The sequence below is a fragment of the Miscanthus floridulus genome, chromosome 5, assembly GCF_019320115.1.
Source record: "Miscanthus floridulus cultivar M001 chromosome 5, ASM1932011v1, whole genome shotgun sequence".
Lineage (NCBI taxonomy): Eukaryota > Viridiplantae > Streptophyta > Magnoliopsida > Poales > Poaceae > Miscanthus > Miscanthus floridulus.
Window position 1 is genome coordinate 44,651,757 of NC_089584.1, and position 15,415 is coordinate 44,667,171.

At 52.5% G+C, this 15,415-nt stretch overlaps 1 protein-coding gene and 1 pseudogene across 1 annotated transcript; both read left to right on the forward strand.

The window, feature by feature from the left end:
- Positions 1-657: 657 nt before the first annotated feature.
- Positions 658-1,725, forward strand: LOC136449897 (E3 ubiquitin-protein ligase ATL41-like). The gene has a single exon (XM_066450131.1). The coding sequence runs from the start codon at positions 695-697 to the stop codon at positions 1,487-1,489; it is 795 nt and encodes a 264-aa protein (XP_066306228.1). The 5' UTR covers positions 658-694; the 3' UTR covers positions 1,490-1,725.
- Positions 1,726-3,019: 1,294 nt separating this feature from the next.
- Positions 3,020-3,517, forward strand: LOC136454584 (uncharacterized protein At5g39865-like; annotated as a pseudogene).
- The last annotated feature ends 11,898 nt before the right edge of the window (positions 3,518-15,415 follow it).

Sequence of the window (15,415 nt, forward strand, 5' to 3'; positions counted from 1 at the left end):
CTTTGCGGGTCGATCGGCCAGGGCCGACCACGCATCCACGGCTCCACGCCTTCGCGCTGCCTCTCGCCGTCTGGCCCCCGGCCCCCAGGAAATTTTGCCCAGGTGACCACTGACCAGGTCCAAGTCGCAGCAAGCGACAACTTGCATGTTCCAGTGGGGGTAGCTAAGGCCCTATTCGCAACTTATAATCATACCATTTCAATAAAATAGCAATATTTTTCTATCCAACGAATCAGCATCAGCAGCCGTTTTTCCAAACAGCCCAACGCACGGTAAAGAGAGCGACTTCCACTGTGATTGTGTGCGAAGAGGAGAGGAGACGAGCGCGCAGTAACACCTGGTTGGTTGATGATAGTTAGTCAACTCTACTCTTGACCCTGCGTCTGGACCCGCGCGGCGAACGCATCACGGCCGTCCCACGGCATACGGGCGGTCAGCCAGTCAGCACGGGGAACGGAGACGGACTGCTGCAGTGCTGCTGCCTCTCCGTTCTCCATCGTGCCCCGGACGTCCAGCCAATGGTAAAAACCCAAGGCTACCCTTCCATCTCCATCCCATTTTTCCAACATTAACAAGGGTATTTCAGTCCTGAAATCACGTATAAGTAACTGCGCTCACCCAACTCAACACGCTGCGGACACCCAAATCTTCCGCGAAACCACAGCTCAGTTCGGCGAGCGCTCAATCATCAGACATGGGCGCCGGCGACGGCAACGGCAACGGCAACGGCACGGGCCCCAAGACGAACGAGATGATCCCGTGCAACGGGAGTTCCGGCCATGCGGCGTTGGACGGCTTTGGCCCGTTGCCCAAGCGCCCGCACGTCGTCCCCGACCCTCCGCAGCAGGTGTCCGACCCGGCTAACTACGCCATCGCTGGCAAGATCCTGCTCGCCGTGGCGGGGGCGTTCGCGGGCGTGCTCCTGGCGCTCGTCGCGCTGCACCTCTACAACAGCACCCGGCGCCGGCGCCTCGGCGGCCAGCGGCGGCTGCTCCGGAGCCTGGCCATCGCCGGTGGTGGCGACGAGGACCGCCGCGACGGCGACGGCGACGGCGCGGGGGCACCTTCCCCACGCGGCCTCGACTCGGCGGTGCTCGCCACGATACCGGTAGTGCTGATCGACGCGGGCGCGGGGAACGGCGGGGACTGCGCGGTCTGCCTCGCGGAGCTCGAGCCAGGGGAGAAGGCCCGCGCGCTGCCGCGGTGCGGCCACCGCTTCCACGTCGAGTGCATCGACGCCTGGTTCCGCGGGAACGCCACGTGCCCGCTCTGCCGCGCCGACGTCGTCGTGGCGCCGGGCGTCGCCGCGCCGTCCGCGCCAGCCGAGGGCGGGGCGCAGCCGGAGGTGCGCATAGACGTGGCAGGGGACGCCGTCGTTGCGCTGGCCAATGGTTCCACGGTGGCGCCGGTGATGGGGAGGCTGCACAGCGACCGGGATCTTGAGAAGGCGAGGCGGGTCTTTGCTTCCACCCGATTCTCTTCCTTCTGACAGGCCCCATCGGCTACCACAGGACCTCGGAAGCTTCCTCTGATCTTCGCACACGGACCTGCTTTCCTCGATTGTTTCGAAGCGTTCTGCCATTCCACTGTGCATAGATTTGTTGGTGATGCCAGCTATTTTTGCCATGATTTTTCAGCACGTTCGCTGGTCAGCCAGCCCAAATCAGCCAATCAACAGTGTTTTTCTCTTACAATAAACTAGCACCAGTCAGTCCAAACCAACTCAGAAACCAACCAGCGAACAGGCCGTTTGTAGTACGATTTTTGCGGATGGACTCATGGACATATCTTTCTCGATCTTAGCCCCGCTTGGTACATTCTCAGCAAAAGAACAATATTTTTCTCTAACAACAAATCAACGTCAGCATCAGCATTGATCTTTTTTCTAGCCAACCGAATTGACACTGAAGGAGAAGAAAAATCTAAAAACTAGTATAGAAATAGCAGTGGACTTTCCATGATACATTCTTGATATAATAATATGTCTAGATACACAGCAAAATGGATAAACAAAAAATTCAGAGTGACTTATAATTTAAAACGGATACGATAAGTCAACCATGAATAAAAGCAATGTCAATAATAGAGCTATGTGTTTGGTTATAAGTTAAGTTACAAGAGCAAAGCTATATAATAGCTATTTTTTCTATTTGTTTACAAAACATTTTTTACTATTATATATATTTTTATTTTTATTTTCTATTCCTACCAATACTTTTCTATTTAGACCCACCATTTGTCCATGCTTGCTATAGTGAAATTAGCTAATGTATCTCCATTTATAATTTTTTATGTAGATTATCCAAACACATTTGAGGAAGTCTTGCTCAAATTTGTTTTAGAACATGCACATTTTATGTTGTCTTCGCCTCTATTGGAAAAGTTTTGTCGGGGTCATGACCTCGGGGTGTCTCAGAGCACCGATTAGTTAGCGGGCTGCATGGTCCACAACACAACAGCTAGCAAAGGCCCAAACAACTGAGGCCCGGCAAAAGCAGAGTAGAGCAGGTGAAAGTGCATTTGCCCCCTATGTGGGTTTTGATGTATTGATGACATCCAAATTATGGACTAATGAGATCTTAATGAGATATATTGCAGCTTTAGTCCCTTGAAAGTTTCAAATGGTTGATTTAAGGGCCTGTTTGATTCCCAGCTCCTAAATTTAGTCAGCTAAACTACCTCCAAATTTTAGTCAGGCAGCGTTTGGTTTGGTGGACTAATTGTGACTAAACTTGACATGTGCATGTTTAGGATGCCCAAAATGCCCCTAAGCTCCTGCCCTAGGCATTTGGCCGACGGGGAAGGGAAGGAAGGAGCATCGGCCGGCGAAGAAGGGGAGGAAGGAGAACTGGCCGACGGAGAAGGGGAGGAAGAAGTGCCTGCCTGCCGGTGAGCTCCAGCGAGATCCGATCAAGATGAGCTCCAGCGAGATCCTCTTCGTCTTCCTCCCCCTTTCCTCGCCTCCCGGTAACCGCTGTAGCCAAAGAACCTGGCTGCGGCGCCGGCGCTGGCACATGAGATGAAGGATTGCGGCGGCGTCGCGACCGGAGGCGGCGGCAAGAAGCCGTTCCAGCTGACGCGGTCGCTAACGTACCACCACCACCAGGGGCACCGACCGGCGGCGTCGGTGGCCAGGTGACGGCGGCATCAGCTCGTGGACGAGCCACGCGCACAGCGGGCGCAGGTGGTGGTGCTGTACACGGCGTCGCTGCGTGGGGTGTGGCACACGTTCGCTGACTGAACTGCGGCGCACGCCATCCCGCGTGGGTTCCGCGTCGCCGTGGACGAGCGGGACGTGTCCATGGACGTCGTGCTCCGCCGGGAGCTCTAGGTGCTGCTGGCTGCGTGGGGACGCGCCTTCACACTCCCGCAGCTGTTCATCGGTGGCCACCTCGTCGGCGGCGCGGACGAGGTACGACAGCTCAACGAGACCGGCCAGCTCCGCCGGCTCCTCGAATGCACGGCCGGGCAGGGCCCGGCCTTCGTCTGCGACGCCTGCGGGACATGGCAATTATGAGGGGCACCACCTGTCCAGGTGGGCTTTTAGTCCCTTTAAGTAAGCTTTAGGTTACTAGTTGGCTAAATGTCATTTAGTTATATTTAGCGAAAGTGTTTGATAAAAAAGTTACTAAAAGGGACTAAAGCTACTAAATTTAGGAGCTGTTAGCTGAACCAAACACCCCCTAAGATGAAATGGTATCCCTCAATTCTTCAAGTGCAAAAGGCGAATGAACCCAAAGCGCACTTCAAGCATTTTTAATTTTGTTTTGGGTTTAGACATGCCATACTATAAAGAGGGATGCAAGTATAGGTGGTCTGAGGAAGATAGAGTGCTCAAGCATAAAAATAAAATCAAAAGAGAGATAAAATCACCTCACGAACACTTAGATATAGTTCTTGGACTTTTGGTAGTCGGAAGTCTCGGCGTGAGCCGGAGTTCCGTCCGTCGAAAATTCAGGCATTTGGTGTTAGAAGTTCTGGCACTTGAGGACTTAGCCATCAGCCCGCCTATGCTCATTCGGCCATCGGAAGTCCCGACAGGAGTCGGCAGTTCAGGGTGCCAGAAGTTCCGGCACCCACCGGAAGTCCCGGCGCTTTAGGACTGAGCCCCCTAGCTCGGCTCTGGGTCAGGAGTTCCGACATGAGTTAGAAGTCCTGACTGCTGGAAGTTCCAGCATTCCGCCAGAAGTTCTGGCTCCAGCTGTGTTGACCACCTTTGACTGCGCCTTGAACAATGTTTTACAAAGGGCCGGAAGTTCCAATGATTTGTGTCGGAACTTCCGACCCAGATCTAAACGGTTGGATTTCACTATGAGTATAAATAGTTCTCTCCTCTCTTCTAACCGAGAACCACTTATTCATTGCTCACCAACCTTCGTCCAAAATAGCTCCTAAGCATTCAAGGCACCCTCTCCTCTCCCCTTTACTCCAATCTTTGATTCTCTTAGGGTTTTGAGTGAAAGGAGAGTGGATTGAGTGAGAGAATCACTTTGGCAATCTTGAGCACTTGATTTTTTTCATCAAGCCGGTTGGATTTGTGTCTATTACTCTTGGGTTCTTGGAACCCTAGCCATCTCGGCATCGCCTGAGAGCTTCCATCTTGTGAAAGAGCCTTGAAAAGTTTGTATTACCCTTGATTTCTTAGTGAAAAGCTCAAGTTACCTTTGTGGTTGCTTTGAGAGAGACAAGAAGGTGGAAGAGAGACCTTGATGGTCACCTCCACAACGAGGATGTAGAAGCTCCTTTGTGGGGTTGCCAAACCTCGGGATAAATCCTTGTGTCCCGCGTGCTTGTTGTTGTTGTGATTTGTTCTATCATATTTGTTCTTGTTGGTTTGTCTTCCTCTCCAACTCTCTTCTTAGGGTTTGGACTCGATCTATGGAGTGGTGACCTTTCGGCGTCAAAGGAGCAACCCCAACACTTCACCTTACCACTAGGGAGTGGGGTTGTAATATATCTTTCACTCAAAGTTTATTTTAGCACTTGTAGTGAATTTCACGTAGGTGTCGAAACTCCTGGCTATTTGCGTCGGAACTTTCGGCTACCGAAAGTTCTGGCCCAAACAGTCAGAACTTCCGACTGTCACTGATATTTGACTTTGAGTTTACATAGAAATTTTTAGATATGCCTATTCACCCCCCTCTTGGCATTGTTTAGATCCTTTCAGTAGGCCAGGCGCTAGGACCGAGGGCGACCACGATCCCTTCCTCCAACATTAGGCCGCGTGATGCTCAAATATACGACAGTTGGCGCACCAGGTAGGGGATAGTCACGCACTCTCGTTTGATTGAGGAAGAGATGGCTCCTCGCACCACCGGTGGACTCGCTAGTGGAATGGCCCGCGGCAATCACATTCACCGTTAAATCTATGGGTTCTTCTATGCCAAAGGGTCAGCACCCGCGTTCGCCTTCAGCCGCAGTCTAGACTTCCACCTTAGAAATCTAGGTTCCATGGCTAACAGTGGACACACTTCTAGAACTGCCCTCGGGGCTACATCCCAGAGTACACCTACCTAGAGGGGCCAGTACCCTCGCTCGTTGCAAGCTGTGGCCAAGTTTCCTGTTCGAGAAACCAAAGGAACATGGCTCACGATGAACTCGCCCGAGGAATGGCCTCGTTTGGCCACATCCTTTTAGGGAACCACACAGTTAACCATGCCAAAGGGTCGGCGCCGGCGTCCGCCCTTGGCCATGGCCTTGACCTCCACCTCAGGAATCTAGGTCCCGCAAAAAATAAAATCAAAAGAGAGATAAAATTACCTCACGAACACTTAGATATAGTTCTTGAACTTTTGGTAGTCAGAAGTCCCGGCATGAGCCAAAGTTCTGGCCATCGGAAATTCTAGCATTTGGTGTCAGAAGTTTTGGCACTTGAGGACTTAGCCATCAGCCCGCCTATGCTCATTCGGCCATCGGAAGTCTCGACGGGAGTCGGTAGTTCTAGGTGCTGGAAGTTCCAGCTCCCACCGGAAGTCCCAACGCTTTGGGACTTAGCCCCCTGGCTCGGCTCTAGGTCAGGAGTTCCGACGTGAGTTGGAAGTCCCGACTACCAAAAGTTCTGGCTCCAGCTATGTTGACCACCTTTGACTGTGCCTTGTACAGTGTTTTACACATGGCCAAAAGTTTCGACGATTTGTATCTCTGACCTAGATCTGAACGGTTGGATTTCGCTATGAGTATAAATAGTTCTCTCCTCTCTTCTAACCAAGAACCACTTATTCATTGCTCACCAACCTTCATCCAAAATAGCTCCTAAGCATTCAAGGCACCCTCTCCTCTCCCCTTTACTCCAATCTTTGATTCCCTTAGGGTTTTAAGTGAAAGGAGAGTGGATTGAGTGAGAGAATTAGTTTGACAATCTTGAGCACTTGATTTTTTTCATCAAGCCGGTTGGATTTGCGTCTATTACTCTTAGGTTCTTGGAACCCTAGACAATTAGGCGTCCCCCAAGAGCTTCCATCTTGTGGAAGAGCCTTAAAAAGTTTGTGTTACCCTTGATTTGTTAGTGAAAAGCTAAAGTAACCTTTGTGGTTGCTTTGAAAGAGGCAAGAAGGTGGAAGAGACTCTGACCTTGGTGGTCACCTGCACAATGAGGACGTAGAAGCTCCTTTGTGGGGTTGCCAAACCTCAGGATAAATCTTTGTGTCCCACGTGCTTGTTGTTGTTGTGATTTGTTCTATCATATTTGTTCTTGTTGGTTTGTCTTCCTCTCCAACTCTCTTCTTAGGGTTTAGACTCGATCTACGGAGTGGTGACCTTCCAACGTCAAAGGAGCAACCCCAACACTTCACCTTACCACTAGGGAGTGGGGTTGTAAGATATCTTTCACTCAAAGTTTATTTTAGCACATCCTTTTAGGGAACCACGCGGTTAACCACACCAAAGGGCCGGCGCCCGTGTCTACCCTTGGCCATGACCTAGACCTCACCTCAGGAATCTGGGTCCCACAACCTATGGTGGGTGCACTCTCAGAACTGTCTACGGGGGCTGTGTCCTAGAGTTTACCTATGTAGGGGGCTCAGGGCCTTCTCTCATCACCAGCCACGGTCGAGACTTCCACCCAGGGAGGCAGACGGTCATGGCTCACGGTGACCTCACCCGAGGAATGGTCTACGGTGGCCACGTCCACTTAGGGAACCACGAGATCACCCAAGCCAGTGGAACAATGCCCGTCACACGCTCTTACCCCGTCCAGGCCCACCGCATGGCAAAACTAGACCTGACGGTAGAAATGCGCCGTGAATAGCATCTCCGCCGTTGGAACGTGGTGAGTCAGAGCATGCATGAACGACGAAACCACCTGCCACCACGCGGCCTCGTCATCAAAAATCAAGCTACCGACTGGTGTCACACCATGCAGGGTCAAGCCCCGAACTAGAATCCGATCCTACATGGCAAACCAGCCGCACGACACGCTTCGGAGGACAGCCAGCTTTCGCTTAGAGGCACATGCATCCAAGGAAGCAGGCTCCCAGAGCGCACCATGGGCCGCAACGAGCGGATCAAACAACATCGTGCTCAAAGCTAGCTTCCATAGCGATAGGTCATGATGGTCCCTCGCCAGAAGCGGTAGCTTCACTTGGAAGTGGAGACATGACGACAGCGACGCCGTCGTGCTAAGAAGACTCAAGCACTAGAACGCACGAGCTCTCCAGGCCAAGAGCCCCTACATGTTGGGAGCAAAGAAGCCACCCTCGGGGGCACGTAGGCTCCTCAAGGGCATTGAGTCGGCAAGGATTGGCCTAAGGCAGCCCAAGAGGCCAATCCACACCAGCTACGATTGCCCCAAGCGACGAAGAAGTGTCTCCATTAGCCTGCGGCCTAGGGACTACGACAACTCCATCGCAAGCAAATGCTCAGGGGCTCATAGCGCCACAAGCAACAACCCTTCCACGGGCCGACGCTCGAGGACTCAAAGTGCCCTGAGCTACAGTGATTAGCTCATCAGCAACTTTCGGTATATTGGTCAGTCACATCTATTTTGACCTTAGCCTCACCACCTAAGCATGTCCACATACACATATAAACCCACCAATAGTCACAGAAGCTTAAGGCCGACCCGCAGAGCAAACTAGATAACATGACGCCCACACAATATGTCCTAGTAGCATGCCACTCCCGAGTGACTCGATCTAGTTTGTGCTCATAGCCAGACATGACTCACTTGTGGGGGCTACACTCTCTAATGCAAATGACACATGGCCCAATGCTATTTGCCATCATCCCAGCGACCGAGCTGCCTGTTCATTCTCTTTTCGCATCTAGCCAGATCTGCAACCTACCCTTGACATCACGCTGCTCCAATGGACTGCGTACCCTCTAAACCCCATGGACTAGTGCCCAGGCTAAATTATGCACCCACGAGCATGGGACCAAAGGGGACAAAGTACATTCCAACCTGAATGAAAAGACAAGCAATGTGGCCATCTAACGGCAAAAGAACGCGCCGATCACCTGACCATCAAGCAAAACCAAACATGTTCATTACAAACCGACTATCCATAGAGCCATAGATGTCCATGACAAAATCCTACACCCTAGAAGATTGGAGCAGCAGCACTTCCAATAGCAAGGATGTCGCCCTCGGATCTCCCCAGAGTGTGACCTCGCTCGATGATTTTGAAATCAACACTGCCATAGTGTGACCCGACCGACACCAAGGCGGCGTGAGCGCCACAGCGAGCATACCTAGAAATTAGGGAATCCACATGGAGACGAGCCTCATCAAGATGAAGAGATAGTTGGGCACTCCCCCGATCGGTGCCAAGCACAACATCACAAAGAGCTCGACCGGAGGCAATCAGCGCGGCTAGCTGGTTGTCCACCTCTAGCATCCTCTAGTTCATGGTCACCTTCTCCTCTTGATCTAAGAGCACCCTCATGTGCAATCCTGAGAAAGGATCACCAGTTCATAGCCTAACACAACGACAGAGCAAAGACACAACACAAAAGTAGGGGGGCTTACCGCTAGAAGTGGAGCGCAACTTCTGACACTCAGCTTCGAGGCGGTGGCACCCCTGCTCAACCATTTCCTAAGCAGCGCCAGCTGAGGTGAGCTCAGTCTCCTAGCTAGCCATATGGTCCTTAAGGCTAGCCACCTGAGACGTCAGAGCCTCCATCTGGGACCGAGCGTGTGCCTCCCGATGGACCAACTCCTGCCCCAACTCCTAGGAGGCCCCTAGCTCCTCACGCAAGCACTGATGTCGAACTCCGCCGTAGCCAGATGATCATGGTCGGTAGCACTTCCCACCAGTGCCTGGTAGGCCAGGCACAAGAATTGAGATTTCTCCGCTGAAATCTTCATCAACCCTTGTGGAAAAGAAGAACGATTAGACGAGCACAGTGGGGGCGAACGGCTAAAAACTCACCTGCGCCTAAGCCTCCATGTCATCGATCATTTGATGTCAGGCCTCTTCGCCCGGCCTCGCAATCATGGCGGCCGCGACGCCCATCTCGGCCAAGGCTGCCTGAACTCTTTTGTGGCTCCGAGAGGCAACCTCCTTTGCAGCCCGCTCGCCACGTCATCCACCACGAATAGCGTGCCACCCGAGCTCATCAAATGACGCCATGAGAAGAGGTCCCCGCCAAGGATAGGCTCATCCCCATGAGGTGACCGCAATGCCACAATGGAGGGCCTTAGGGGCCCCCTACATCACAAAGATTAACCATGCTCAAGCGGCTAAATGGTGGCGACAGAAACTACAAGGGAAGTTCAAAAAGAGCAGCGTACCTAGTGGAGCGTTCCACAAGAGGCAGGGGTCACGATGGGAGGCGCCTCCACTGATGCCACTAGGCTAGAAGTCAACGGGGCATCCTCGATGGCGTCGGCAGCAACAACCTCCACCACACCATGATCCTCGGCAGCCCCGACATCCCCAAGCCATGATGATCCCACATGAAAAGCCAGGGATGTAGGAGGTCTGGCCACCGTATTGACGAGGAGGTGCTAGAAGAGGTCTAGGCCCTCCTCGAGAATCTCTAGGGAAGGATAGTACTCCGCTGCATCCATGGTGAGAGCCTCGAACCCCGGTGGGGAGGGGGCGACGGGAGCCACATGCGAAGTGACCTGGTCATCGGTGGCGGTGGTGCAAGGACACTTTGGGCTTGGCTCCCTTAGTGGTGATGAAGCCACCCACTTTTGGATAGAACTCCCCTTGGCCCCGGCGCCCGCCGGGCCATTGGCACTACTCGATCCAACACCGTTGCTGTACCCAAGCAAGGCATCGAGGACAGTCTGAAGGGCTGCTAGGTCCTCATCATCTTCCTCGGAGTCATTACCATCATTGTCATCATCATCCTCTTCCTCATCGACATTCGATGACGAAGCACCATGCTTCTGGCGCTCCATTTGCTTCCTCGTCTTCTCCCGCCTGAGGCGCTTCCACTTATTAGCGGTCGCCTTCTCTTGGGCATCGCGCTCGGCGCCTCCAGGATAGGAGAGGTGAAAGTGGGAGCTGAACGAAGGCAAAAGCTATGAAAAAGGTGTTTAATCAGCCAACAACTTTCGAACGATGAAAGGAAAATGAACCAGGGCGGCTTACCAGATTAGGCCGACCGGTCACCAAAAATGCCTCCATAGCGCATTCGGCGGCAACGACATCCCAGAGGAGACAAATCCCCCGGCCCACTTCACGACCTTGGCGACATCGAGCACCTCTGAGGACTCACGGGTTGAGTCCTCGACCCCCGAATAGTCGCACATCAGGGTCGCCCGACGCTTTAGGGACAGGACTTCCCAATCGATCATGGTTCGTAGGACCACGACGCCATCCAACCCAGTCGATACTCAGTCCACAAGGATCTCTACCACCTTCAACACCTGCTTTTTGCCACACCCCCAACCCCACGAGTCCAACCTCACTGGAGCAGCACCAGAGAAAGGGGGAGGGGGCAGCGGCATCATCGCGGATGTAGAACCAATGATTGTGGAAGCTGGAGTTTGAAGTCTTTAGCGGTAGGCATGGATAACAGTGAGAGACCTCCTAACACATCTGAAGATTCATCCCACCCATGGGAGCAAACACGCTACCATCCGAGCCATGCGCCTTGTGGGTCTTCACCTCAAAAACCTTCCAAAATAGGTCTTTGTTAGGGGCAATTGTAACACCTCTGGTATTACGAGCTTGCGTAACACCAAGATTTAGACCTAAGAGGATTTACCGAATGATTTTCTCAGATTTTAAAATTTAACTTATGTTTAAAAGTGTCATTTTTTGAATTATATTGAACAACGGGTTAATTAGTTTCTAGATGTTTTGTTTCTACGAGTCAGTATGATGTATGGACTAGTGTATGAAATGCGTAGTGGTTGAAATTAATTAGGTTTAGGCATATTAAAAATTTTAGCAAAGGCACTAAAGGTTGTTGGTTCTAGCTAAGTTATTATTCTCTCTAAGACGGAAAAGAATTGTAGACAATGTCATTTTGGCATTTAAATTCCAACAAAACTGGTTAGGCTACATATCTATGTTTTTGCATGACTGGTTGCATCAAGATGTGTACTTGAACACGGTGTAGGTTGTGGTTGGTCTGGAAGTCACGATGCTCTCGTAAAATTTCCCAATTACGCTTTGAACATGTTAACCATGATAGTGGCGCTCTGTCCGTGAACTGCCGTTCTACGCGACCAATCTATCTTGGTGCCTCTCTTTCCTTCTCGCTGGTCATCTTCTGGTCATATTGGTTGCTTCGTTGGGGAGATGGTAGTGTCAAGTCTAGGGTAGTGCATTTTGGTTGGATCTTAGCGAGTTAATTCACTGTTTTTGCGTCTCTTTAAAAATACATGCGCATCACTACTCACTATCGAATGGCTTGGCCTGCGGTAATCGCGTGCACTGCTTACCAGCCATCTAGCCGGCGTGGTGCTCCGCCCACCACATGACCCACCTAACCCTGGAGGAGCTGGCTGCCTTCGTGTCCTGCCAAGTTCGAGTCACCCCATCTATGCACTAGTTTGAGGGACTATGGGGCCATGTCGTTTCCTCGCATGTACTCGGCCTCACCTTAACTAGCAGAGCACCCCATGCTTTCATCCCCTCGCCATAGTCCCGCCTAGCTATGGTCGGGCCGCTGTCGCTTTTCACGCTGCCCGCATCATGAACTGGTCCACTTCGTAGGGGCATTAGAAAGGGGAGCATGTGGTTCTGCCGCTGCCCACGCCATGTGCTCTCACTTCCCTATGCGGGCGCAGGCGCACCGCTGCTGGCCACATTGCGTCGTCCTGCCCTGTCCCCCCCTCGTCGCGCTTATGTAGTTGGTGGCGAGCTCGCGCGTGGCTCCTCGCTCTCTCTCTCTCTCTCTCTCTCTCTCTCTCTCTCGCGCGTGCGCGCACGCCGAAGTCGTTGTGCCATGCCTCTCGCCCACCCATCGCCGGCCCTTCCCCTCGTAGCGGAAGCGCATGTGAGCTCCTCGGTCCCACGCTGGACCACAGCTCTCAGCGCCGTCGTGGCAGCATTAGGCCATCTAGGGCATCGGGCCCGCTGAGCGTGGTGGTGCACAGCACGAGAGTGTACGTGCTCTAGTCATGCAACATGACCAGAGCATTAGCAGTGACGTCAGTGGCAGCGCGCAACGCAGCAGTGGGGAGGTGCAGCTGCACGCCTAGGCAGTCAACCACCAGGACCAGCCGGGCGTGGCTAGACACGCGCGCCCGTGCATCCGGTGCGTCGTCGATGGCACAGGGGCATGGTGAACGCGTCCACGCACGGAACTTAGCTCAAAACATGCCATGCACGCTTTTTAAAGCGTCCCACAAACCTAGTTCGATGATTCAATTGCTAAACCACCTATTTCATACTCGAGAGGGCATGGTAGGTTACTAAAACAAGCCATAATATCTCATCACTCCTTAACCCGATTGTTCTACAAAAATTGCCAAACTTGGCCTTGTCAAACCATTTTCTGACTTAAGAGATTTGGTTGTCTTGATCGGATTCGCGTCAAATTCGCTTTCCAAGCTAATAGGTATGCTTGCTAGTGAATTCCTTTCTTGACCTCAAGTATTTCATCATCACCTATCCAGTTTGTACATCTAGCTTTACTAAAATTCCGTATATGCGTTCTATAGCATTTTCGCTCAATAAAAATTCGCGAACATCGTTACTTGATAATTTCATGCGTCACGAACAACTTTCATTATGCATTTCCATAGGTCGTTTTAAGTTACGTAAATTGATTTACACACTATATTACACACACTATCACATAACCATGATGTTCATGACATGTTTCAGCAAAAGATTTTTAGTGTAACATCGAGGGTGTTACAAATCTAGCTCCCTTAAAACATAATCGCATCCTGTCGGGTACCTTAGAACGGGGTACCCCGAGCGAACATCAAAGGGGTCGCTAAAGTCCCATAAAAAAATAAAGCTAGAAGGTAAGCCGTGGGCCCCTCACCCGCCACGTCCAAGCCCACCAGGCCCTCTGCCTCGCCTCGAGCCTCACGCAGGAGGTCTCGGCGTCCTAACGCAATCTCCGCCTCGCGCGAGGCTCTCCACGGGAGGCCTCGGCAGGGAACACGATCTCCGCCTCACACGAGGCCCTCCACAGAAGGCCTCGGCAGGGGGTGCATTCTCCGTATCGCATGAGGCCTCTCGCGGAAGGCCTCGGCAAGGAGTTCGATCTCTGTCTCGCGCGAGGCCTCATTCTCCGTGTCGTTCAAGGCTGATTCGTTCGTAGCCCGTTGCCCCCCGCCTCGACCGACCCTCCCGACAGCGCGTCATGTCTCATTAATACTTCAACCACTCCCACAATCTCAGCCGAACGATGGCTCGATGCCACAAAATGGCCGACAGGACCCGAGGTCGCATCAGCGCCATACCGGCTGAGACAGGGCACGGCGGGGATTACCGGCCACTGTGTTCTGACGCTGTGCCCACGATCAGCGCCCACACTACACTGTGTCCCACGATCCCCGCCTCGAAAACAACATCGCATGGACAACTTAGCCTGGGTCATCACCGCCTCCAAGCCGGCGCATCAGATCAGCCGCCCACTTGGGGCCTCGGTACTGTGCACCAAGGTCTCGGCTATCTTGGGGTTTGTGCCCACCGAGATCCCCCACTGCGATGCAGCCTCGGCACCGACCAAGCCTCGCCCTCGCGCACAGTCTGTACGTAGTGGCTTGCACGCTCACCGCCGCACCCACTCCGAGGCAGCCCAGGGGCTCCCATGACGCACAGGGTCGGACATGACCAGCACGTCGCCCCAATGCTCCAAGGATGGACCACTCCAACGACCACGCCGCCACAGGAACATGCCATAGGGCTTGGACACACAGCCCCTGTTGGCACGACGCCGTATAGTCAGCACATGTACTGTCCTTGTCCTCCCTTCAACTATAAAAGGAGAGGACTTAGGCCACTTAGAGGGGGGGAAGAAGAAGAGAACACCTTGTAACACACACGTGCACACATCCTAGCCGCCTGAGAGCAACGTCTCAAGCGGCCCACACAACACCTTGCCGAGACCTGGGACTAGCTCCCTCTCTCCCCTAGCTTGTAACCCCCTACTACAAGCATTTCGGTGCAAGGAATACAAGATCGATCTCTCAGACTAGACGTAGGGCATCGATCGCCTGAACCAGTATAAACCTTGTGTCTCTTTGCATCACCATCTAGGATCAGGGGCACGCAGTTCAAATTCACTGGTTGGTTGAGGACCCCCTAGTCCGAAACATCGACAGTTGGCGCGCCAGGTAGGGGCCTCTGCGTGTCAGTTTCGTCATCCCAGCAAGTCCCGGATGGCAGACCCTGTACGACCATTGCACCTTGGCACGGTGGTTTGGTTTGGGAGCCTAGAGTTCATGTCTCTAGGGCATGAGTACGACATGGTACTCCTCACTCCTCGAGCCCCACTAACCGACGATGAAGTCATGCACCGGCAGCCCAGGCGCAGGCGGCGCCCGGGCGGCCGCTCTCGCCGCGCTCGCCAGGCACGACGTGAGCAAGACCACCCTGATGCTACACGAATCCGAGGCGGCACGCCGCTCCCTGCCGATATCCTACGACCAGCTGTTGGCACAGGTGTAACACCTCGGGTGTTTAAAATACTAAAACCTGACATATCATCATATGCATTGCAAAGCATTTGGCATTTGGTGAAAACTTTGAGATGCATACACTAAAACGAGTTTATATTCATGTGGTATGTGTTGAATTGTATTGTTTGACTTAAATTTAAAGTTTGTTTGGATTTTTAAATTTTTCGAGAAAACCCCGATTTTCAGCATTTAAATCCTACCCTGAAAATCCATTTCAAAATCCAAGCATATTTTGGGGTTGATCCCAAAAGCAAAAGTGTAGAGCTTGGCAAGTTAAGCAAAGTTTATTTTTGGAGTTTTTCAAGTTGTTTAGAAAAATTTTGAGTAATTCAAAAAGGCGTAATTCGTTAAATATCCCCTATTTGAATTTAA

Bases quoted from the DNA above. Each gene is read 5' to 3' on its own strand.
- LOC136449897 (XM_066450131.1), top strand. From the start codon at position 695: ATGGGCGCCGGCGACGGCAACGGCAACGGCAACGGCACGGGCCCCAAG.